The sequence below is a fragment of the Rhincodon typus genome, chromosome 27 (assembly GCF_021869965.1).
Source record: "Rhincodon typus isolate 14 chromosome 27, sRhiTyp1.1, whole genome shotgun sequence".
NCBI lineage: Eukaryota > Metazoa > Chordata > Chondrichthyes > Orectolobiformes > Rhincodontidae > Rhincodon > Rhincodon typus.
The window spans coordinates 6102325-6129255 of NC_063358.1; the positions used below are offsets into that span (position 1 = coordinate 6102325).

Sequence of the window (26931 nt, forward strand, 5' to 3'; positions counted from 1 at the left end):
GTTTGATGAAGGGTCTAGGCCCGAAACATCAGCCTCTCTGCTCCTATGATGCTGCTTGGCCTGCTGTGTTCATCCAGCCCTGCACCTTGTTGTCTCGGATTCTCCAGCATCTGTAGTTCCTACTATCTCTGATACAAAAATGTGGACAGTTTTGGTCCCTTTATTTAATGGAAGATATACTGGCATTGGAGGCAGTCGAGAGAAGGTTCACTAGGTTGATCCTAGGTACGAAGGGATATTCTCATGAGGAGGTTAGGTTGTATTTGAACTCATTGGAGTTTAGAAGAATGAGAAGAGATATTATTGAAACATAAACAATTCTTAGGGGGATTGACAGGGTGATATAGAGAGATTGTTTCCCAATGTGGGAGCGTTTAGAACCAGAGGATATAATCTCAGAATAATGGGTCATCTATTTAAGACAGAAATGAGGAGGAATTTCTTCTTCGCTGGGGTAGCAGAGTCCAAAACTGGAGGGCATAGGTTTAAGGTGAGAGGGGAAAGATTTAAAAGAGATCTAAGGGGCAACTTTTTCACACAGAGGGTGGTGCGTGTAAGGAATGAGCTGCCAGAGGAAGTGGTGGAGGCTGGTAAAATTACAACATTTAAAATGCATCTGGATGGGTATATGAATAGGAAGAGTTTAGAATGATATGGGCCAAATGTTGGCAAATGAGATAGATTTATATAGGTTATCTGGTCAGCATGGATGAGTTGGACCAAAGGGTCTGTTTCTGTCCTGTATATATCTATGACTCTATGTATCTCAGTCGTTTGTGAATCTGTGTAATTCTTAGCTTCCACAGAGGGCTATCAAGGTGGGTTGTTAAGTATATTTGAGTTAGAGATAGACAGATTTTTAATCAGTCACGGAATTAAAGGTAATGGGGAAAAGTCAGGAAAATGGAGTTGAGGATTATCTGTTCAGCCAATGATCTCTTTGAATGGTGGAACAGACCTGATGGGCTGAATGGACCTCCCTCTGCTCCCATATCTTAAGGTTATACAGTCTTAAACCAATAATTCTGGAGGATCTGACCAAAGCACTCAAATACTTTGAGAAAAGTAAAACTCCCAGAAACACCAGCTTACCGGCTGAGTGGTATTTGATTCTGTGGGACTTGATGGGCCAGGACCGGTTGGAGGCATATGAGAGTCTGCTTCTGGCTATGGCATGTGTGAATCCATCAGGAAAAAATGGAAGGGGAGAGCAAGGAATTTAGAAATTGGTGATGGATCCCACTGTCCCTATCCTGATGGCCACCTTTGTGTGTGGCTGCATTAAGCTGTGTGTAGACCCTCGGTACGCAAACACCAAGTGTCACCATGCGCTGAGGTTCTATCTGTCTCTGGTGTTGTGAAGGATGGATCTGGCCACTTTACTGCACTGTACCACCTGTCCCTTGTGGAAAAGCTAGGAAAAAACACCTTGGAGCACCAATCCATCAGGCAGTGCTCAGCACATACCATCCTCAAGCCCCTACACATGAAGGACACAGTTGATCCTTTTGGATGGTTCCCTGAACTATAAGTCCTGACTATTAATCCCGTCTCCAGAGCTTTCCAACAAATACCAAGACGGATTTTGTCAAGGTTCACCATGTGCAGTTCTGTGATGCAGCACTCTGTACTCTGTAAATATGAAGACAGACACCGTCGGTTCCTGGAGAACTAAATCAAGATTCTGTCTGTTTGGCCGGAACCTTGCTGGTCTTCCAGTGCAAAGAGGTGACCTTGACTGAGTGTTGCAAACTGACATGTTCCAAGGTACAAGACTAACTGCTGAGGGATGCACTGAAGCTTGGGGCACATGCTGTAAAGACAAAATGGGAAAAAAATTGTCTAAGACCTTCCAGCCAAAGTGTACCAAGAGACTAGTAACTCAGAATTTTTTTTAGTTCACTAGGCCAGCATTTATTGCCCATCCCTAATTGCCCAGAGGGCAGTAAAGAGTCAACCACATTGTTTTCAGTCTGGAGTCACATTTAGCCAGACCAGGTGAGGATAGTAGCTTCCATCCCTAAAAGATATTGGTGAACAAGATGGGTTTTTACAATAATCAACAATGGTTTCTTTTAACACTTAATTCCAGATTCTTTTTAATTGAATTCAAATTCCACCACCTGCCATGATGGGTTTTGAACCTGGATCTCCCAGAACATTGGTGGTTCTCTGGATTAATAATCTGGTAATAATGCCACTAGGTTATTGCCTTCCAGTAATCCCTTGGTCTTTAAGCTTGTCACCAAATGCAAATAATAAATGTCAGATGCACTGCAATTGGATCAAAGTAACTAAGAGTGCAATGGACAAATGGACTTGTGTACATTTTCTGTAATATCCAACTTTGAAATATTCTTAATGTACTTCTAGATATTTGATGAATAAAGTGTATATTTTGCAAAAACTGTGTGGTCTTCAGATTTGTTTTTCCCATATCTTTCTTGCCCAGAAGTATTCGCACTTGCCTTCAGTTTCTAAATCAAATCCTGTTACTCTGCCAATCAGTTTAGTTCAATCACTTTTCTCCAGTGGCAAAGAAATGGGAGTTCACCCCTAATGATTTTCAATTATCAGGTTTTTTAAAGAAAAGTCTACATTATTTTGAGACTGGATTTCTTACAAATTATTTTCCTCTACAGTTGAAGCTGTCTCGACATTAAGACTATGTTTCACCATCATGGATACAAGGAGTAATCACAACAAGAGATTTCTGATAATATCACAAAAACTGAAGGGAGTCTCTGATTATCACTCTGTTTCATTCTCTGCATTGACAAACCACTATTCAATGCTGGGTTTGGCAATAATCTCATTTCATTATTGCAAGACACTTTGCTTTGTGGAAGGGAATATAAAAGGCTGTAGGGAGTGTAAGTGTTATCAGTGGAAAATAGTGAAAAATTATCTTCGTAAGCAGTCAATGGAGTTTTTAAAGAAAAAAACAAAGGATTATCTGGAATAAACAAACAGCGAAGACTTTCACATTTCACTAATTATTAGGGTAATTAACACATTGATGGATTGAGATCAAATTAGGGATATGAGTAATTTAATCAATATCCTGTACTGTCTGATGAGTGAAATACATATTGTAGATCATTAACTCAAGGAGGAGGATATGATGTGGAGGTGCCGGTGCTGGATTGGAGTGGACAAAGTCAGACATCACACGACACCACGTTATAGTCCAACAGGTTTATCTGAAATCACAAACTTTCGAATCGCTATTCCTTCGTCAGGTGAAGTGACTTTTGAGGAAGGGTCACTGTACTCGTAACATTAACTCTGATTTCTCTTCACAGATGCTGCCAGACCTGCTGAGCTTTTCAAGTAATTTCTGTTTTTGTTTCGGGACTATAAACTGGTGTTATGTGACTTCTGCCTAAGGAGGACAAGGTGGTGTAGTGGTGCAGTCACGAGACTAGTAATCCAGAACCTCTGGTTAATACTCGAGGGGGCCCGGGTTTGATTCTGGCAGATGGTGAAATTTGAATTTGCAAAAAAAATCTAGAATAAAAAGATAGGCAGGTGACTAGTGACCAGTAACCATTGTCAATTGTCTGGCCTAATTGTGAGTCCAGGCCCACATCAATTGGTTGTCTCTTAATGCCTCTGAAATCGCTTAGAAAGCCAAAGTTCAAAGGAAAATAAATAGCCCAGCTAGTGACACCCACGTCATATGGGTGAATAAAAATGATTTTTGTTTATGTGTCTTATCAGTTCCCCACTTCCTGCTTTCCAGGAAGCAGGGCCTTTGCCACTCACTCACATGACCAGTATTTGTGTCCAATGACATTGAATGTTGTAAAACATGGAAGTCACCACAGGTTCCTCTCTCATTAGGAGAGAAAGGTGACTGGTGATTACTTTAATCTGATGGTCACCATGTCTCTGGTGACCTTTATCAGGCAGAGTGACTTTGGCGTGACCTCAGTTGGTACAGGGATTGAACTTTTGCTGTTGGTGTCACTCTCCCTCACAAACCAACCACTGCACTACACCTTTACTTGATCCTCCACGTTTACTGCCAGGTGTAGTTGCTGGAAAGCTGTGAGAGAGCAAACACTGACCTATGCCCCCCTCTTTAATGTATAAATATTGAGGAAATCTCATATCCCTCTTTCCCAGCTGAGATCAGCTACAGTGGGATTATCTCACCAAAGTTACAATCAAAGGCAGATCTGTTGAGGTCAGGCAATCAGTTAATAAACTTGTTGAGTTATTAGTGAGCTTTTAATTTATATTTTCCTCATTTGATTTATATTTTACCTGTTTACCTCTCAACAATCCCTTTCCTCCATTAGTATTGGTTTCACCTGGCTCTCATGTAAATTTGGAACAGGAATTTGAAGAGGTTGGGAAAGGAAAACACAACTGTCACGAATACACTTCCACCAGAAAGTGCGAGATGGAAATCAGGAATGGGATTGGCAGCTGAATAATGCTCCTCTCATAAAAACAAAGTCCTGTGGATGCTGGGAATCTGAAACAAATAGAGAAAGTGCTGGAGAAACTCAGCAGATCTGAGAGAAACAAAGTTAATGTTTCAAGTCCAATATAGTTCTAGTTTCACAAAAAAGGGCACAAATAAGCTCTCACAAATGTTAGGGAACAGAAGGGTCTAGTGAGAGGGTGGAATTGAAGGCACTCAGTATTCATGAGAAAATGGTGCTGGGGAAATTAATGGAGCTAAAGGGCCTGATAATCTACATCCCAGAATATTACAAGAAGTGCCTTTGGAAATAGTGGATGCCTTGGTGGTCATCTTCCAAAACTCTATAGACTCTGCAGCAGTTTCTACAAATTGGAGGGAGGCATATCATGGAATCCCTACAGTGTGGAAGCAGGCCATTCAGCCCTTCAAGTTCACACGAACCCTCTGAAGAGCATCCCACCCAGACGCATCCTGTTACCCTGTAACCCTATATTTCCCATGGCTAAACGACCTAGCCTGCACATCCCTGGACACTATGAGCAATTTAGCATGGCCAATCCACCTAACCTGCACAGCTTTGGACAGTGAGAGGAAACTGGAGCACCGGAGAAAACCCATACAGACACAGGGAGAATGTTCAAACTCCACACAGACAGTCGCTGAGGGTGGAATCAAACCCAGGTCCCTGTGAGGCAGTGGTGCTAATCACTGAACCACTGTGCCCCCCAAATATAACCCCACTGTTTAACAAGGGAGGAAAAGAAAAAAGCAGAGAGTTACAGAGCAGTTGGACCAAGATCATTAGTAGGGAAAACACTGGCATGGATTATAAAAGACGTGATAACACAATCTCAAAGGCAGAGTTAAAGTTTGTGGAATAGAGACAATACGTTGGCAAGTAATGAGAATTGGTTGACAGACAGGAAACTGAGAGTGGAATAAATGGGTCTTCTTCTGAAAGGCAGACAGTGACTGGTAGGGTACCACAAGGATCAGTGCTTAGGCCCTAGATTTTCATGAGATATGTCAATGATCTGGGTGAGGGAACCAGATGCAACACAAAACCGAACAGGATTGTGAGTTGTAAGGAGGATGCAAGGAGATCTCAAGGTTATTTAGATTGATGAGTGGGTAAACACATGGCAGATGCAGTACAATGCAGCTAAATGTGAAGTTGTAAACTTTGGTGTAAAAAACAGAAAGGAAGAGTTGTATTTAAAATGTAATGCTTTGGGAAGTGTGGATGTACATAGGGATCTGGGTGACCTCGCACCTTGGTCAATGAGAATAGACAGATAAATGCAGCAGGAAATTATTTGATTTGATTTGATTTATTATTGTCACGTACTGAAATACAGTGAAAAGTATTGTTTTGTGTGCAATCCAGACAAATCATAGCTTATATAAGTACATCAGGGTAATAGAACAGAATGCAGAATATAGTGTTTCATCTACAGAGAAGGTACAGAGAAAGATCAACGCTAATATATGACAGGTCCATTCGTAAGTCTGATAACAGCAGGGAAGAAGCTGTTCTTGAATCTGTTGGTATGTGTTTTCAAACTTTTGTATCTTCTGCCCGATGGAAGATGTGGAAGAGAGTATAACTGGGGGTTGGAGGGGTCTTTGATTATGTTGGCTGCATTCCCAAGGCAGCTGGAAGTGTAGACAGGATCAGCAGAAGGAAGGCAGGATGGTGTGATGGATGGGGCTGCGTTCACAATTCTCTGTAATTTCTTGTGGTCTTGGGCACAGCAGTTGTCATACCAAGCTGAGATGCACCCAGATAGGATGCTTTCTGTGGTGCATATATAGAAATTGGTAAGGTCATTGTGAACATGCCAAATTTAATTAGCCTTCTGAGAAAGGCAATTAGGAAGGCAAATGGTATATAGGCCTTCATTGCAAGTTGTTCAGAAGCTGAGATGATTTACTGCAGTTATACAGGCCCTTTGTAAGCCCGCACCTGGTGTATTACATGCAGTTTTCGTCTCCTTACCTACGAAGGAATATACTTGCCATTGAGGAAGTGTAGCAAAGGATCATCAGGCTGATACTGGGGATGACAGCACTGTCCTATGAGGAGAGATTGGTTCGACTAGGCTTGTATTCATCAGAGTTTAGGGGATCTTATTGAAAAGTATCAATTTCTAACTGATACATGGAGGAGGAGCCCAGAACCAGGGACACAGTCTCAGGATACATGATTTAGGACTCAGGTGCGTAAACAGTCACTCAAAAGGGGATGAAACTGTGGAATTCTCTATCACAGAAGGCTGTGGAGGCCAGGTCATTGAATATATTCAAGAAAGATATAACTTTTCAGATTTTAGAAGCATGAAGGTGTATGGGGGAAAAGCAGGAATATGGCATTATATTGAATGACAGAGATACCTCAAAGTGCCTACTCCTGGTTTCTATATTTAGAAGTGTGATAATGACCACATTTTTTAATGTTACTAATGAAGGAGCAGATTTTGGTCAGGGGACTGGGGACAACTCTCAATCTTTTCTTTGAATAGTGCCACAGGAACTTTTACATTCACCTGCACAGGGAGATGGGACCTCATTTTTACATCTCATCTTAAAGGCAGCACCTTCAACAGTGTAGTGCATCCTTAGTACTATGCTGCATCTTGGCTGTGGAGCTCTGGAATGGGATTTGAAGCAGGAACCTGCGGGCTCACAGATGAGAAAGCTATCAAGAGAGCCTCAGCTACTGTGTTCACCAACTACAATTTGTTACTGTATGAGTTAGCTTTTCTCATTTCTGTTGTGGACTGGGATAGGAAAGCTGCATAAGGAGGACAAGCCAAGTAGAGCAGACAAGTGACAGATGATGACGGTTTCAATCCCATGGCTCTTGTGGGATTGGATGGCAGCATCAAAGTTTGGAGATTGCCTCCCCTCCACTTAAATACTGGCTGAAATGACTCTTATCTGCAGCTCATCCTGTTTACATTGCTCCAGGATTACAGAACCGTGCTGACGGGTCTGTTTGGAAAATTACTTCCAAGCCATTAACCTTAAGTGCATTAACAAAAACATGAAAAATCAGACGCAAGCTAGATCATTGGACTCAAAACGTTAACTCTTGTTTTTCTCTCTCCACAAATGCTACCAGATCTGTTGACTTTCTCTACCAATCTCTGTGTTTGTTTCAGATTCTCAGCATCCGCTGTTCTTTGTTTTACTTTAGTCTTGGTTCATTGTCTGCAAGCCTCCATATCGTGGGAGGAGAAACAGCAATGCAGAAATCAAAGGAAGTGATATAAATTTGCTCAGAATGTCAGCAACTTATTTACAAGAAAGAAATGAAACAAAATGTGGCTGGCTGTGACTCAGCATTCTGACCTCTCCCAACAGAAGATACTAGGTTCAAATTCCACCTCAGAGGCTTAAGCACTAACATCAAGACTGACACTTCAGTGCAACAGGAGAGAGTGCCGCACTGTCTTTCAGATGCAAGGTTAAACCCCGGCCTACATGCTTGGCTGGATGTAAAAGATCCCATTGCACTATTTTGAAGAAGAGCAGGAAAGTTATCTCCAGAGTCCTGGCCAATTTTTATCCCTCAATCAACACCACAAAAGCAGCAGATTTTCTGATTATTGCCGCAGTGTTTTTTGCTGTGTACACAAATTAGCTGTTGCATTTCCTATGTCACAGCAGCAGCTACATTTCAAAGGTATGCAATTGGTTCTTTGAGATGTCTAGCTGTGAAACATGTTGAATAAATGCAAGTCTTTCTACAGGGTCAAAGCCAAGGATAGGCTGTTAAATAGTGGGATTGCAAAGGTGGAAGAAATGTCATTAACTTCGGATTGTTGCTGAACACAATATCATTCACATTGTGGTATTGGTGAGGTAGGTTGACTTTTGATACTGTGTTGAATATTGTTTGGGATATTATAGCAGGGACTCATTCAACAGTAGTCAGAAATGGGACCGTTTCCAACATTAGCAGCTTTCTATTTACATAGCATATTTAATGTTATGATAGTGGCAAATACAGACTGATGAACTTTAATCTCCATCAACTGATTGTCATACCTGAGACTGATACAGGGACTAAATTATTTTAAAAATAAAGCAACATCAACCTAAAATGGCTACAGTGGGATCACCTGACCAGAGATTGCAGCAAGCTTTGTGAGACCCATGTGGAAGAAACAAAACCATCTGCACTGAAATTGCCGTTTTTATAAAAAGACATTGAAACAAGGCAACTGAGTCAATGTCTAGAAATTCACATCTCCCATTTAATTCACAGGTGTATATAATGTCACTTATAAGTAGATGGAAGACTCCCTGGACAGTTAGGTGGCTTGGAAAAACAATGGCGCTGGACTCCAAAATGCACACTGACATTTATTTCACATGATATGGGTGGACAAAGCCAGAAGTCACACAACGCCAGGTTATAGTCCAACAGGTTCATTTAAAATCACAAGCTTTCGAAACACTGCTGCTTTGATGGGTGAAGTAACAAGAACCTGAAGTGTGGGAAAATGTGAAGTTGCTCATTTTGGAAGGGAGTATAGAAAGAAACGAGTATTATTTAAATGGAGGAAAACTACAGAATGCTGCAACACAAGGGGACTTGTGGGTGTATGCGCACAAAACACAGAAAGCTGGCACATACATGCAGCAGGTAGTCAGGAAGACTATTGGAATGTTGGCTTTTATTTCAAGGGGTTTGGAGTATAACTGTGAGAAAGTCTTACTGCAACTGTACAAGGTGCTGGTGAGACTACATCTGGATTACTGTGAGCAGTTTTGTTCCCCTTACTTAAGAAAAGATATCATTCATTGGAGGTAGTTTAGAGAAGGCTCACTCGGATGATCCCTAGTGTAGAGGGATTACTTTATTAGCAGAAGTTAACCAGTTTGAAACTCTACTCATCGGGATTTAGAAGAATGCGAGATGATCTCATTGAAACATGTGGGATTCTTAAGGGGCTTAACAGGATAAATGCTGACAGCATTTCCCTCATAGGGCATTAGAACCAGAGGGCACAGTCTCAGAATAAATGGACACCAATTTAAGATGAAGAAATTGAGGAATTTCTTCTCGCAAAGGGTTGTGAGTCTTAGAAATTCCTTGCCACAGAGGGCTATGAGGGCAGAGTCCTTCTGTATATTTCAGGCTGAGATAGACCATTTAGGGAATCAAGGGTTACAGTGAAAGGGCAGGAAAATGGATGTGAGGAATATTGGATCAGCCATTGAATGGCAGAGCAGGTTCAAAGGTCTGAATGGCCAACTCCTGTTCCTGTTTCTTGTCATCTTATTGATTAACTCTCTCTTTCTCTGCCTATTCTTTCATTGCCTTGGAAAACAGAGTTTGCTTAAAAGCAATGGAAAGAACCATGGATGTGTAAATCAGGAACAAAAACAGACGTTGCTGGAAAAGCTCAGCAGGTCTGGCAGTATCTGTGAAGAGAAAATCAGAGTTAACGTTTCGGGTTCGGTGACCCTTCCTCAGATCTCTGTTCTAAAGAAGTGTCACTGGGCCTGAAATGTTAACTCTGATTTCTCTTCACAGATGCTGCCAGACCCACCGAGCTAATCCAGCAATTTCTATTTTTATTTCTGATTTACAGCATCTGCAGTTCTTTCAGTTTTGATGAAAAGGGGAGAGTTGATTTCCTTCTTCTGAGTAGGTTGGAACAATGTTGATCAATATTCCAAGGTGCCTAATGGAAACATTATTAGACAGAACGATAGGTTGGAGGCCAAAGGATTAATAAGCCTACAAGCACTTTGGTTAAGATGAATTAATCAACCATTTAAGAGGAAGTGATAGTGCAGTGGTAATGCCTCTGAACTAGTAATCCCATTATGGCACATAGTGAAACATGAATTGAAAGACGGGATTCAAAAAGCTAGCCTAATTGTAGCCACTATCAATTGTAATTTAACAAAACCCTTCTGCTTCTCTAACATTCCTCAAGGAAGAACATTTGCCATCCTTGTAAGTACCTCCGTATTCCCAGCACTGTGGCTGTCTCTTTACTGTCCTCTGGCCATTTAGGGGTGGGCAATAAATGTAGCATTACTCATAAGTCATCCATTTAATTTTAGAAAGACCAATATCAAACCTTTTGGATTTACATGATGCGTGACCACATCAGACTGAGCACTGGATGTAACATTTTAGACAAGACAACTTAAGAACTATTTTTACATAAGGTCACATTCATTTCAGTTCTTAAAATGCTATTTTTGATGAAACAGGAACATCTTTCTAAAGGTTCAACCATTTGTTCCTTCTTGACGTGATTGACGTGACCTGGACTGAGTGGACCTGTAACCTACTTAGGACATAGTCAATGATAACAGTACTCCCTGAATCAGAGAATCAAACCTCTCTCCAGTGTTTTGAGCTCCAAATGTGTGTCCACACTCTAGTGAAGTACTGAAGGAGTGCTGTAATATCAGAGGTCCTGTCTTTCAGAGAGCAAAGTGACAGTCTGTCTGTTCTCTCAGGTGGAGATGAAGTGTCTCAGGAACAGTTCAGAGAGAAACTTGATATATGTCTCCTTTTTCCCTTCTCTGCATTCTGGTTTTTTAGACCCCACCCTGTGCTGAGAGCCTCTCCTTTGGCAAAGAGCTGTTTACCTCCCACTGCCTTAACTATTCACAATGATTTTGCTTTCTCCAGTTATATTTCTTTTCATCACCTCGTGTGAGCCTGTCCCCTGTTTTTCTGTTTAAAAAACCCTGGCACTCTTGTGGTTTCTGTCCTCCCTCCTTCCGCGTCGTTCATTTTGTTCATTTTGAATTGCTCCCAGTTCTAGCAGGTTAAGCTGTCAGCTGAGCTGCTATTGGTATTGATAACACTTTCGATCTTTGTTGCAGATTTTCAACTTTTGTTGACATGCTAATTTGACTTTTAGCATTCTACAATTCTTGTATTTCCATGATTTCAGAAAATGTGTATTCAAACAAAATATCCAAATAAAAAGCAAATTTTTAATGAAAGCTGGAAATCTATTGTGGATCTCGTTCTTTGTGCACCTTCTCTTCAGCTGTAACATTCTATTCCTTGTTCCGTTCTGTTACCCACTGCACTTTGTATGGTATGATCTGCCTGACTGAATGCAAAACAAAACTTTTCGCTGTACCTATGTACATGTGACAAGAATAAATCAAATAAAGTCAAAAGTCAAAAATCTGAAAGAAACCTTTGTACAGGGTCCCTCCAACGACAAAAGCTGAAGTCAATAGTCACACTAGTTTTTTTCTTTTCTGTGATTTAGGATGAGCTCCGAGCAAAATTTGGGAAGGACAACACAGATTTGATTTTTGAGTTTACCATCCATGTCAAACCCTGTGTTATTACAAACAATCTAGTTCTACTATTGGCTGCCAAATTTCACAATGCATTCATTTTGTAGCCAATCACCTTCACAGTTTCGGTGTGTATTAGACAGCCCCTTCTGTGCAATGATTGGGGCTAAGACATGACTGCTGCAAATCATTGGCTAATTACATCAGCAAGCAACTGTTAAACTTATAAAGGAAGGGTGTAGTGGGGGAGGGGAGGTGATTCAGTGAAAAAGATTCATTCTGGTGACTGTTTTTATTGATTTCAGCATTCCTGCAGCCTTATTTAACAGTCATGGGTCAGAGTTGGTCAGTTCAACCTGGGCTGTCAAATAGAGTCAGGCGAAAGAGTCTCAAAAAGTACTTTTGGCAATTTCGTGTTATTTTGGTGGGTGATTCCACGGTGGGCAAAACATCTATTGTGCTCCGTTTAACTGAAGGAACATTTAGAGAAGACCTCCAGAAAACCATTGGTGTGGATTATTACATTTATGTTCTGGAAACCAAACCGACAGTCAGAGTGAAACTACAAGTGTGGGATACAGCAGGAGAAAAGGAACACAGGTTTGCACAAGTTTTGTCTGTGGACTGCTTTAATATTTTGTGGAGATGATGTTTTTATCCTCCAGTTTTATTTACCATATTAGTTAAAACAGTGAATGGTAGAAACTTCAGTTGGTTAAACCAGTTTTATTGCACTTGAACTAATGTTCCTGTTAGTGTAGCTGAAATCTATGTGGCAAGTGAAATGTGGATGATGACTTTGATTAATGTCAAGTTTGGAAATCGGATCTAATGATGTGTGACCTGCAAATAAATGATGCTTCTCTATTGGCAGAATGCTGGACCTGTCCCAAAGTCCATTTTCAATGTTGTTTATTTTACATCACCAGTTCTTTCTGAAGTTTTGGTCTTTCCCTTCAACAACCACTTCCGAACTGCCAATCGAAAATACCTAGATGCCATACTTCCTAAAATTTCTAGTACGCAACACTACTGAGTCTGATCTTAACTCTTTTTATAAGTGGATAAGGGTTAAAATTTCACCCTATTTTCTTGTGAGAAGTTGAATTTTGTAAAACTGAGTTCTGCAAATTAATGCAAGCTGTTCAAGGTTTTGTTTGGATAGATGTCTTTCAATTATGAGACAAATTCAAATATTTAAACTTAGCAACACTATTAACGAGCTTTGCATTCCACAGTAAAATCTTTTGATAGCTGTGAAAGCAGGCTGATAGAGATATCATGGTCTGACTAAAGAGATTTACTGGTATCTGTTTGTTGTTTTGGGTGTGGGACTTACCTCACGTTCAGCAGAGGGTCACGAGGGGCAGTGAGAGGGGAGGAAGGTAGGGGTGTCATGGGTAGGATGGGCATTTTGTTTATATTGGTCTCTGAAGGGAGAGAAAGAGTTTGAGCTTTGTCCATACAAACTGTTGTTTTCAAGGTGTTCTTTCTGAAGGACACTCTAAAAATCCTGGAATTCCCTGACTTTGATGCTAATCTGGGGAGATAGTAGTGCAGTGATGATATCTTTGCACCTGTAAGCAATAGGCCCAGGCAATTTCACTTGGAACATGGGTTCAAATCCCACCAGGGCCATTGGTGGAATTTGAATTCAATTAATAAATCTAGAATATAAAAAGAAACAAGTTAATCTCAGTGGTGGCCATGAAACTATCATCAATTACTGTAAAAATCCATCTGGTTCACTAGTGTTTTTTAGGGAAGGAAATCTGCCATCCTTACCTGCTCTGGCCTACATGTCACTCCAGACCCACAGTCATGTGGGGACTCAATAGCCATGGTCTAGTAAGTCACTCAGTTTAAAAGCTAGCCTTGTCAGTGATACCCACATCCCATCAAATACTTTAAAAAACATGAACAGAACAGTTTACTCCAATGTGTGACATTATTTGGTGAATAACTACAGAATTAACGCACAAGTCATCCAAAAGCCTGATAATGACAAAGTGAAATTAAGCAACCTCAAAGGGTCCATGAGATTTTCTGCTTGTTTTTGAGTTCCCGTATGGTCTCAACCCTCCCCATTTCTGTTACCTGCTCCAACTCCTGAGGTCTCTGTGCTCCTCCAATTTTAGCTATGTCACTATCGGTGTCAGTGCCTTCAGCTGCCTAGATCCCACACTCTGGAATTCCCTCTCTACGCCTTTCCACCTCTCTATCTCACTTTCCTGTTTAAGATTCTTCTTAAAATCTATCTCCTTGACCAAAGCTTTGGCCGTTGGCTTTAATATTATCATATATGGTTAGCTGTCAAGTTTGTTTGTAATAACACCACAATGATGCACTTTGGGAACTTTTAGTGGATTAAAAGTGCTACACAAATACAACATGTTGTGGTTGTTGGTATAGTTTATGTTTTTGTTCTTGTCTCTTTCAGATATGTGTGAAACTGAGGGAACATGTAAGAGTCAGATTAATAATCGAAAGCATGAGACTGAATGCAATTAAATGTAGTAATTTTATTTATCATGTATCAATTTATATTTTGCATATATGTAGTTCATAAGTCATGTTTGAGAATATAATTTAAGTTTTGTATACAAACATACTAATTGGAAGCAGGAACAGGCTATTCAGCCTCTTGAACCTGCTCTGCCATTCAATACAATCCTGGCTGATCTGATTGTAGATTCAACTCTACTTTCCTGTCAAACCCATAACCTTTGACACTCTTGTTACTTAAGAATCTATCTAATGCTACGTATAAATATGCTCAAAGACTGTGTCGTCTTTGCTTTCTGGGGAAGAAAGAGTTAGGAAATGAATTTTTAATTTAGCAAGAGGTGGCATCTAGTTTAGAAACTGGTAATAATCCTGAAATAAGTTTATTACACTTAAAAAGATTGGGGCCATATTGAATTAAAAAAGTAACGTTGAGAAAGGTCGGCCCATAGAACAGTTGATGGGCTATTTCACTAAGGAGCTGGAAACATGACATCTGCCATTATTTATGTGGTTTCCAAATTAATTAAAGGGAAGTTAGTTTGTAGTTCTAGCTGAGAAAGTCCATGTGTGTCATGTTGCCAGGAAGCTGGGTGGACGTTGATGAGATTCCTAGTTTTGAGTTATCGCTGTGAATTCAGTTTGCACATGCAGTACAGCATCAAATAGTGAGATTTTAAGGTGTCAATGCATTTTTCATTTACCTTTCAGAATGCTGTTGACTCCTCAGCAGCAGCACTTCTCCCTCCTCCCCACCCACTCACCTCCCCCAACTCCAGTGATCACAAACTCTTCGATGAGGCGTTTAGTTTAGGGCTTTGACAACCCACCCCAGCGTGTTGTCTACAGAAATAAATGGAATTATCCCACAGTTCTCTCAATAGCAACCCTAATCTCTGGAAGCGGTGCCTGTGTGCTTTGCATCCAAAGCCTGCCCAACCCATGAAAAGGTCACACAAAAATGGCGTGAGGTAGGGAATTCAGAGGAAAATTCATTGTTTCATTGACAGAAAGCTAAGTTCAGTGTTTCATGACCTGATTCACACCTCCACTGGAAGACTGTGCGCTCGTTCCAATACCGGTATGTGATGGACAGGTACAGAATTCAGGCTGCACAAACTTAGATACAGACTTGATGTTTTTTGATTGCTGCTTCTATTTACTAAGCCTCGTGCAAAATGAGATGTTCATGCTGGGCTATTAATGGCACCTATAATCTGTTCAGCACCCTGAGCTGTAACCATGCATGTTTCTGTGCAATCTGCCCATACTTCCCTGGCAATTATTAAATTGTAAACCCAGAAATGCATGTTGCAAGTCCAGCATGTCTGATTTACCTGTATGCGTGACTGTTAAAGTTGTGCTGAAGTGATTGGAGACTGGCAAAACCTAAGCAGGTTTTGATCTTAAATGCCTTCTCCGGATGGTGAGCATTATAACAATTGAGCAAATTTCCTATTACCTTGTAAGCAGAATTATTTGCAAAACATTATCCATTTTCCCTTTTCTCCCCATTCTGAGAGGTTGAGTACATTGGGCCTGTGCTCATTGCAATTTAGAAGAATGAGAGGCAACCTTATTGAAATATGTCGGTGCAGGCTTGGAGGGCTGTAATTTTCTTTGTTCTTTGATACACAAGACTCTTAGGGGACTTGACAGGGTAGATGTGAAAAGGTTGTTGATCCCTGTGGTAGAGCCTAGGACCAGAAGGTATTCATTTAAGACATTGATGAGGAATTTCTTCTCTCAGAGGAGAGTGAATCTGTAGAATTCTTCACTGCAAAGGTCTGTTGAGGTTGGATTGTTAAGTATAGTCAAGGCTGAAATAGACATCTTTTTAAACAGTAAGGGAATCGAGGGTAATGGGGATGTGATGCTGTGGCTTTAAAAAGTTATTTTATCCTTTTTGTTTTGAAGAGAGGTTGTAAAGCAGAGGTGTTGAGCAATCTACCAAAGTCACTAGAGTAAACCGCTTGTGAGGCCTTGGAGTTTTTTAAAAGTTTGAACAATGGAGACAGCCTGGATGGATGTGGCCAGCTCTCTCAGACCAAGCTTTCTTTTTTTTTAGTTTTTAAGCTTAGCTTTAAACAGTTGCTGTTGTGGGCTTGAAGAAGTAGAAGCTATCTCTTCCCTTGGTTACAGCTAGAAGCTAAGGTTTCTCTCTGCTGTTGGGCAACCTGTGAGACAAAACTATTTTTTTTGAATTTTTACCAAGGTGTGTGTGTTTATGGGATGTTACTATATTGGAACAGTTAATTAGTAATAGTTACTGTATCTATTATTTTGTCACGTTTTCCAGTAGAGTACAGTTATTCTAGAATCCTCTTTCTTTGGTTGTATTTTAACTAGTGTTTAAATAAATTGTTTTGCTTAATGTTGAACAGTTTGGCCAGTCAAATTGCATCAGCGCTTGAACACAATGCTTCACATTTGCCTTTAAAATAAGATGAAGTGGGGGTCTAGGCTATCTTCTTGAAATATTTTGAGGGGATTGGTCTGCTCCATAATGGGGGAAAAGGCAGGAAAGTGGAGTTGAGGATGATCAGGTTGGTCATGATGTCATTGAATAGCAGCGTGGACTTGATGGGCTGAATTGCCTATGTGTTATGGTGCTGTTGCAACAGATGAAAAATGGTTACTTCAAACTTAAAATATTTATAACTTCAAAGGTTTTCCATTTTGCCAGATGCAGTGGCTATTTTACATGATGTACAACTGGGTAGCTGACTAGATGTTTGCCTGAAAGATGTTCTTAAAGTCCAAGAAATGGTGGAATAGATTTTGCAGTTTCAGCGTATATTGGATTTTTTGGGACAGTGGAAGAGGGGGGCACATTTGGAAGACTACCCATTCTGTTTTAATTTATTACATTCATGGTCTATTAGCCAGGAAAATCCACTTAGTGTGACATGGCTCGACGTTATGCTATTTTTGATTCTCTTTCAGAACCATCACATATTCACACCTCCAAATGATACTTGGTGGACTGCTCGTGTTTGATTTAACAAATCGCCAGTCTCTTGACTACCTTACAAACTGGCTGCATGAAAGCGGTACTGTGCTTGACCAGTGCAAGTGTATCTTCATCCTGGTTGGACACAAAAGTGATCTATCAGCTGAGAGGCAAATCTCTCAAGAGGAGGCTGAACAGATAGCAGCACATTTGGGAGTGAGATACATCGAGACGTCTGCCAAAGATGACACTAACATACAGGAGGTTTTTCTCACTCTGGCATCATCAATCGCTGAATCAGTGAAAACTGAGTGACAAGTGAAAGGAGGGAATCACTGTGATCAATGGTGATTTATTTTTAAACAAACATTTTTGCCAATGGATTTTTGAAAACAATATGTCATTTTGGTTGAATGTATTGATAATTTTGGCTGAAAATCTACTTTAAATTGAGATGAAAGGTACTTCCTGAAAGGGAAACAATATTCTTGGTCAACACAAGGCACTTTCTTTCTAGCAACCTGCAAAACAGACCCATGAACTAGGGACAGTTTGATGATAATGCCTGATAAACAATTAATAACTTCAGAGAGAAGACTGTGCCCCTTATGAACAGTGTCACTGCTGTATTTGTAGTTTTATTTTTTTTGTGTGTAAATATAAAATTTTCCCATGGTACCAAGGTATTGTTTCACCATACAGCAAGTGCTTTACTGATTGATGACTGACAGCGGTAACAGACAGTCATGACTGGTCGCTATTATATGTCTCAGTCCCAGCACAGAGAATATAAATTCCCAACTTATACAGAAAGATGGGTGAGGAAAAATTGGTTTTAAATCTAAAGTTTTATATGCATTTAGTTGAAACACTAATGACAGACAAGATACTTCAAGCTGTGAAAATCTACTGGGGTTACAAGTAATTGTAAATTGTACAAGTAATTATAAATTATAATTTAACTTATGAACTAGTTGATGACAGCACTGTATTCATTCCATGTCTTAAAAAAATTTAAATGGTGTATATAAAGGTGAAAGCTCTATGGTGTTTAAGACATCTGAAAGCAATTCTTTGTTTTTAGTCGCTTTTTATATTGCTTCTGAAAATGACTCAAAATAAAATAAACCATGTTAATTCTCCAGGTTCCATTTGAGAATGTGTTTTGGGCATTCTAGCCAGAATTAACATGCTCTTGTGACTAATTAATAAGTAATTACAAGAGTATTACTGATAGGTTTGGGCAGAATGCATAAACTTCAACCTTTAAAAATAGAATAAGACAGTACATCCCAAACTCTCTACCATCTAGAAGGACAAGTGCAGCAAATACAAGGGAATACTACTATCTGCAAGATCCCCTCCAAGACACTCACCATCCTGACTTGGAAATAGATCACCGTTCCTTCAGTGTCACTGGGTTAAAATCCTGGATCTCCCTCCCTAAAAGCACTGTGGGTGCATGAACTTGGGCAGCATGATGTTCATGATGGCAGTTCACCAGCAGTTTCTCGAGCAGTTGGGGATGCGTAATAAACATTGACCTAACCAGTGATGCTCACATTCCATCGTTGAATAAAAACATTGCAACACAGAGGGGGCCTATCTTGTCTATACCATCCCTTTGAAAGAGCAATCTAACCAGTCTCTCACTCCTATATTGTTCGCATTACCCTACAGATGCTTCCTTTTTAAACATTTATCTGACTCCCTTTTGCATGTTTCTATTGAATCTACATTCACTGCTGTGTTCTAGACAATCATAGCATAAAAGTTCTCATTCAGCCTTATTCTTACTAATTTTGACCGACATTCCTCTGGTCGCTGACCTAATGAAAAGCGAAAACAATTTCTCCTTTATTTGGTCTCTAAGTCCTCAATTTTAAGTGGCTGTACTCAGTTGTCCTATTCACTGCTGAAAGGACATCAACCTGAAACATTAAACCTACCTCTGTCTCCATAAGTGCTGCTTGAGCTGCTGAGTAGTTCTAGCAACTTCTACATTTATTTCAGATTTCTCTTGTCAACAGTAGTTAGCTTTTGTTTAATTCTTCTCAGTCTGAAGAGGAACACTCCCCCATATTTCCAAGCTTCAATACTTCATTTGAAATCCCTCAACCCTGTTGTTGTTCTGGTAGATCTCTTCTCCAACCTCAGACTGTAATATGCTTCCTAAAGTGTGATTCTTCGGGTTGGTACGGTACTCCAGCTGAGGCCAAACCACGCAATCCAAGCTTTCATCTTGGACTCTCAGGCCTGACACAAGAATGCCAAATTTCAATAGAAACAACATGCATCACAAGTAGATAACGCACATCACTGCTTTTTGTCATTTATATAAATGATTTGGATGTGAACATAGGAGGTATGGTTAGTAAGTTTGCAGCTGACACCAAAACTGGAGGTGCAGTAGACAGCCAAGGAGGTTACCTCAGAGTACCGATGGACCAATGGGCCAAGGAGTGGGAAATGGAGTTTAATTTAGATAAATGTGAGGTGCTGCATTTTGGTAAGCAAATCAGGGCAGGACGTATACACTTAATAGTAAGGTCCTGGGGAGTATTGCTGAACATAGTGACCTTGGAGTGCAGTTTCATAGTTCCTTAAAACTGGAGTCAGAAGTAGACAGGATAGTGAAAGCAGCGTTTGATATGCTTGCCTTTATTGGTCCGTGCATTGAATATAGGAGTTCATAGGATCCCTACAGTGTGGAAACAGGCCCTTCAGTCCAACAAGCCCAAGCCGACTCTCAAGAGCATCTCCCTATAACCCACCTAATCTACACATCCCTGAACACTATGGGCAATTTATCATGGCCAATCCACCCAGGCTGCACATCTTTGGACTGTGGGAGGAAAGCGGAGCACCCGGAGGAAACCCACGCAGGCATGGGGAGAATGTGCAAACTCCACACAAATAGGTGCCCGAGGGTGGAATCAAATCCGGGTCCCTGGTGCTGTGAAGCAGCAGTGCTAACCACTGAGCCACCGTGCCACCCTGTAAACCAAATACCTGCAATCATCAGGGCTTGGACCGGGAATTGAACCCAGAGCCTCTCGCACATCTGTGATCTACAATCCCCAAAGCAAGAATTATACACCTAGACCAACGAGCCATTGTAGGTCATTGTTGTGGCTGTACAGGGCATTGGTTAAGCCACTTTTGGAATACTCTGTTCAGTTCTGGTCTCCCTGCTATACGAAGGATGTTGTGAAACTTGGAAGAGTTCAGAAAAGATTTATAAGGATGATGCCATGGCTGAAGGGTTTGAGCTATAGCAGAGGCTAGATAGGCTGGGCTATTTTCCCTGGAGCATCAGAGGCTTAGTGGTGACCTTTTAGAGGTTTATAAAATCATGAGGGGCATCGATAGGTTGAATAGCCACAGTCTTTTCCCCATGGAAGAGGACTCCATAACTAAAGGGCATAGGTTTAAGGTGAGAGGAGAAAGATTTAAAAGGGACTTAAGGGGCAACTTTTACACGCAGAAGGTGGGGCGTGTGTGGAATGGATAGTTAAGTGAATAGAAAGGGTTTAAAGGGATTTGGGCAAAATGCTAGCAAATGGGACTAGATTAATTTAGGATATCTGGTCGGCCTGGACAAGCTGGACCGAAGGGTCTGTTTCAATGCTGTATATCTTGATGACTCCAGATAATCCACAGCTCTGAAAAAGAGACATTGGATTCAATGTTAAATTGTTTCTCTCTCCACAGATCTCGACTATCTGTCCTGACACCCTGCTTCCTATAAAGACTCTATTCCATTCTCCCGGTTTCTCTGTCTCCGTCACGTTTGTCCTGATGATACCAACTTTGACAATGTCTTTGAAAATGTCCACCTCCTTCCTCAACTGAGGAACGTCCCAGCACCGTAGTTGACAGAGCCCTCAGCCAGGTCTGACCCATCTCCTGCACTTCAACCCTCACCATCTCTCTTCCCTCCCACAACAGCAACTGTCCTCCTTGACCTACCGTCCCACCAGCAGCTACATCCAGAGGATCATTAGCTGCCATTTCCGCCACCTCCAGCAAGGTACATATCCCCCTCCCCTCCTTTGTCAGCCTTCCACAAGGATCATTCCTTCTGGGATACCCTGGTCCACTCCTCCTTCACTCCCAATACACCCCCACGGCACCTTCCCCTGTAACCCAGGTGTAACATTGGTCCATTTACATCCTCACTGCTCAGTATCTGAGGGCCCAAACACACCTTCTAGGTGAAGTAGTGCTTTACCTGCACGTCACTCAATCTAGCACTGGGGGCTTACAATTACCCCTTCCTCCACACCTCCCCCCCCCCCCCCACCCCCCCACCTTCTGCATTAAAAAAAAACTTTTTCCTAGCTACCATCAGTTCTGAAGGGTCACTCGACCTGAAACATTAACTCTGATTTTTATTCACAGCTGCTGCCAGACCTGCTGAGATTTTCCAGTAATTTCTGATTTTTTTTTCTCTTTGGTCCAGAGGCAGGGATACTACCACTGTGCCACAAAAGTGTCTACTTTACTTTTTATTCCCACCCAAATCACTTATGGTCATTTTTTAACGTAAAACATGAGACAGAAAGACAGACACCATTGTGAATAGACTTTGTTATGTATATTTTACCTTCCACCACCAGGAAAACACCTATGTGGTCAACTGAACATTAACAAGCAAAGCCTGTTAAAGGCAATACACTCATAAAACGTGAGGTGGAGGGGTAGGGAGAGGAAGAAGGGACTGAATCAAAATGGGAGATAGAGGGGGAAGTAAAGCACTCCATTCCCCACGGTGCCCACCTCTCCCTAAACGCATCAAAAGCACTGGTGGACACTGCGTGCTCCCTCTCCCATGATACCCGACTTCGAATGTAACCTTGGAAGAGGCACAGACAATCAGCAGAGATGACCCCCTCCACAACCCGCTGCCTGGACCTGTTTATTGTCAGCCTAGTCACGTCCAGGAGTAGAACCACAAGGTGGTCCCTCCAAGGTGGTCCCTCCAATCTGCCCACATCCCCCCCCACTGGGTACCCAAAGTTCAGGAGTGTGCAAACAAAAACATTGCAAAAGGTTTATCAAATAACTAAAAATGGAGTGCAAATGCCCACAACCAATATACACATGGCCCACGGACTCCACTGCGCCACAAAATAAACAGTTGGGCTGAGAGTCCATGAACCGCTGCAATTTGTGGAGGAAGGAAGGGCTCACAGGTCCCTTGCCTTCCTCACGAGTCCCTGGAGGAATATCCTGACCCGCTGCTGGTCATTCCAGGTCAACCCAGCTGGACCAGACAATCAGTTCAAAATCGTTCCACCGGTCCAGAGCCAGCTAGACTCTATCGCAACACCTAGACTTTTGCCAGAAAATCCCAGAGGCCCTCGATAGGGATGAGGTGGGGGGAAAATGAAGTCTTGAAATGAATTGATAGCTCAGATTTTGTTACAACCTTCTCCATCAGCTCTGTGCCAGAGGGGACGCAACCCATCATAGAGAGGAGGCAGATCCTTCTGTTTTTATTCAGTCATGGGATGCAAACCTCACTGAGCAGGCTAGCATTAATGTTAGCTTGCTATCTCTTCACGGATGCTGCCTGACCCGCTGTGATCTGCAGCATTTGTTGTTTTTAGTACAGATTCCAGCATCTGCAGTAATTTGCTCCTCCGTACAATGACCAACATCGGGGTTGAGGGATTTCAACTGAAGTGTTGAATTCAAAGAAAGATATCAAAACAGTGATAACAGTAAACAGTAACTGAAGGACTGGGTATGGCAGTGATTGTTCCTTTAGTGCTAACTACGCTATAGGGTAAAGTAAAAGTGTTTCATGAGACAAATTTCAGAGTTTGATGCAAATAACTAACAACTAACAAGTTATATTCAGGGACTAGTTAATATTTGATCTAGATTGATTTTAGTTTTTGTCTTAAAAAAATTCTACTTTTAGAAATCATTTCCCTTACTTCTAGTGGAATTTCAGTCTCTATGGGATTGTAACACTTAGTAAATGGGAAAGCATGATAGCTTGAGCCTGATCTTGCATAGTTCAACAAAGAGCTCGTGCAGAATTTAGTATATAAAATTATAGTTGTCTAGGATATTCTGTCCTGAAAAGTAAACAAACAACATAACTCAGTCAGGGAAAATCCATAAAACGTCACTGTTGTAAAATAATCATTGGCATATAATAGTAAAAAATATTCAAAATTCCCCAAGACTTGAAGTGGCTCATAAAAGTAAGATGCACCAAGACTAGATTTTAAGTTTACAACTCAAGTCATTAGTATCATTTACGAACAATTTTTTTTTGGCACATTGTCACCCTGAAGTCATCTTGCGATATGGAATGATTTTAAAGTGGCAGTACACTCTTATTGCACTGATAGACTCAATGATAGTGGAGATCTGTTAAGACTGATTTAACCTACATAATTAACCACAGGTAAATGAGCTCTATGTTACAGCAGGAATGGAGTGAATTATACAGCTCTGCAGAGGGATGGTGCATTTAGTCATACAGCATGGAAACACACTCTTTGGCCCAAAATGGTCTACGCTGACCATGGTGCCCACTCAGCTAGTTTCAACTACCTGCATTTGATCCATATCCCTCAAACCTCTTCCCATCCATGTACCTATCCAAATGCTTTTTCAGTTTTGCTATTGTACCTGCCTCAGCCACTTTCTCTGGCAGCCCATTCCATATACACACCACTGTCTTCATGAAGAAGTTGCCCCTCAGGTCCTTCTTAAATCTTTCTCCCCTCACCTTAAATCTATGCCCTCTAGTTTTCAATTCCCCATCCCTGGGAAAGCGCTACATGCATTCATCTATCTATGCCCCTCATGATTTTATACACCTCAATAAGGTCACCCCTCATTCTCCTACGTTCCAAGGAATAAAGTCCTATTCCTGGCCAACCTCTCCCTATAACTCAGGCCTACTAGTCCTGGCAACATCCTCATAAATCTTCTTTGCACACTTCCCAGTTTGACCATGACTTTCCCATAACCGTGTGACGAAAACTACACAAGTACTACAAGTGTGGCCTTACCAACGACTTATAAAACCGTAGCATAATGTCCCAACTCCAATATATCAATGCCTCAACCGATGAAGGCCAACATGCTGAATGCCTTCTTCACCACCTTGTAAAGCTGCTTTCAACAAACTATGTGCTTGTACTCCTAGGTCCCTCTGTTCCACAGCACTCCTCAGGACCTTACCATTTACTGTACAAGTCCTATCTTGGTTTGACTTTCCAAAGTGCAACACCTCACACTTCTCTGTATTGAATTGCATTTGCCAATCCTCAGCCCACTTCCCCATCTAATCAAGATCCCTCTAATTTATGATAACCCTCCTTGCTATCAACGATACCTCCTAATTTTGTATCATCTGCAAACATACTAATCATGCCTTGTACATTCACATCCAGATCACTTATGTAAATAACAAAAAACAAAGATCCCAGCATTGGCCCCTGTGGCACACTTGTCACAGCCTCCAGTTCAAGAAACAACCTTCAACTATCACCCTCTGCTTCCTACCGTCGAGCCAATTTTGAATCCAATTATCTAGCTCTTCCTGGACCCCATTGCAACCTAACCTTCACGATTAGCCTGCCATGCAGGACCTTGTCAAAAGCCTTAATAAAGTCCACATAGACAACATCCACTGCCCTACCCTCATCTATCCTCTTGGTACCTCTTCAACAAACTCAAAGATTTGTTAGACATGACTGCCCATGCACAAATCCATGCTGACGACCCAAATGTTGGTTGATCCTGACCCTCAGTATCCTCTCCAATAACTTCCCTACCACTGACATCAGGCTCACCAGCCTGTAGTTCCCTGGCTTGTCTTTGCTACCTTTTATAAACAATGGAACAACATTAGCCAACCTCGAGTCTTCCAGAACTTCACCAGTGGCTAAAGGTCAAGCTAAAATCTCTGCAAGGACCTCTGCAATTACTTCCTTAGTCTCCACAACGTCCAAGGATAGACTTGATCAGGCCCAGGGAATTTATTCACTTTAATGCAATCTAACGCTGCAAACACCTCCTCTCTGGTAATATGTATGTGGTCCAAATTATCACCACTTGTTTCCCTTATTTCCTTATGATTCTCTCCTCAGTAAACACAGAGGAGAAATATTCGTTAAAAACAGATGGCCTTTCTGATCTTTAGGAGGACCTATTCTCTCCCTAGCCACCCTTTTACTCTTAATATAGCTATAGAACCTTTCGGGATTATCCTTATCTGCCAGATCCATCTCATACCCTCTTTTCGCTCTTCTGATTGCCCTCTTAAGTGTTCTCCTACACTTAGAGTAATCTAAGAAATCACCCGAGTCCAAAAGCTTAAACCGAATGTATGCCACCTTCTTTTTCCTGACCAGAGCCTCAATATCCCTCGTCAGCCAGTGATCCCTAAACTTGCCACTTTTCCCTTCACCCTAACAGGGACACACCATCCCTGGACTCTTGAAATCACACTTTTAAAAGCCTCCCATTTGCCAGTCGTTCCTTTTCCTTCAAAACAGACCCACCCAATCGACCGCTGCTAGATCCTGTCTAACGGCCCCAAAATTGTCCCCGCTCCAGTTTAGCGCCTCAACCTGTGGACCTGTTGTATCTTTTGCCACACCTGTGTTAAAACTAAGAGTGTTACGGTCACTGGCCCCAAAGTGCTCTCCAACTGACACTTCAGTCACTTGCCCGACCTCATTTCTCAAGAAAGTCCAGTGTTGCACCCTCCCAAGTACGGCCCTCTACATATCGATTCAGGAAACTTTCTCGGACACATTTAACAAATTCCACCCCGTCTGGGACTTTTACACCCTAGGCGGCCCAGTCAATACAGGAGAAATTAAAATCTCCAACCAACACTACTGTTATTCCTATAGGTATCTACACTCTCTCTACATATCTGCTCCTCTAATACCCGCTGGCTATTTGGGACCATCTGCTTCTTGTTTCTAAGTTGTAATCATATGGCCTTATTTGACATATTTTTAGTCATTAGACTAATATTTTTACATCTACATTAAAAATGGCAGAAGTACACTTCAAAACCATAAAATATAGGAGTACACTATTCAGCCCATTGGGTCATCCATGCCAGTGAGATCACAGCTAATCTGATAATCCTCAACTCCATTTTCCTGTCTTTTCCCCATCATCTTGATTCCCTTATTGATTAGAAATCTGTGTTAGCCTCGGATACGCTTAACAGCCCAGTCTTGACAGCCTTCTGTAGTAGGAATTCCACAGATTCACTACTGAGGGAAGAAATTCCTCTTGATCTCTATTTTAAGGTTGCAATCTCATATTTTGAGATAATGTCCTCTGGTCCTAGACTCTTCCATAAGGGGCAATAACCTCTCCACAGCTGCCCTGTCAAATCCTCTAAGAATTTTCATGTTTCAATAAGTTTGTCCCTCATTCTTCTAAACTCCAATGAGTACAGGCCGAACCTACTCAACCTCACCTCATTAAGGACAGTCCCTCCATATCTGATCAGCCGACTGAACCTTCTCTGGTTTGTCTCCAATGTCAATGTACCTTTCTACTGATAAAGGATACCAAAATAGATCACAACTGAAAAGTTTTGAACAATATAGTGCCCTGTACAGTTTTAGTAAAGCATCTCTATTTTTGTACTTAATTCCCTTTTAAATACAGTAGATAAATCTAATTATACTAGCAAAGATGGCTCAAAAGGTGTAGATTACAATTAAGCACATTCACA

General features: G+C 41.3%; 1 protein-coding gene across 1 annotated transcript; it reads left to right on the top strand.

The window, feature by feature from the left end:
- Positions 1–11935: 11935 nt before the first annotated feature.
- Positions 11936–18336, top strand: LOC109919058 (ras-related protein Rab-39A-like). Its single transcript, XM_020519018.2, has 2 exons — positions 11936–12334; positions 17186–18336. Exons 1-2 carry the CDS (start codon positions 12066–12068, stop codon positions 17505–17507), a joined length of 591 nt encoding a protein of 196 aa, XP_020374607.1. The 5' UTR covers positions 11936–12065; the 3' UTR covers positions 17508–18336.
- Positions 18337–26931: the final 8595 nt, after the last annotated feature.

What these genes read in the sequence shown, in the direction of transcription:
- LOC109919058 (XM_020519018.2), top strand. Translation starts at nt 12,066, where the DNA reads ATGGGTCAGAGTTGGTCAGTTCAACCTGGGCTGTCAAATAGAGTCAGG. An exon ending in GCAGGAGAAAAGGAACACAG is followed by an intron (nt 12,335 to 17,185) that starts GTTTGCACAAGT and finishes ATTCTCTTTCAG; the next exon opens with AACCATCACATATTCACACC.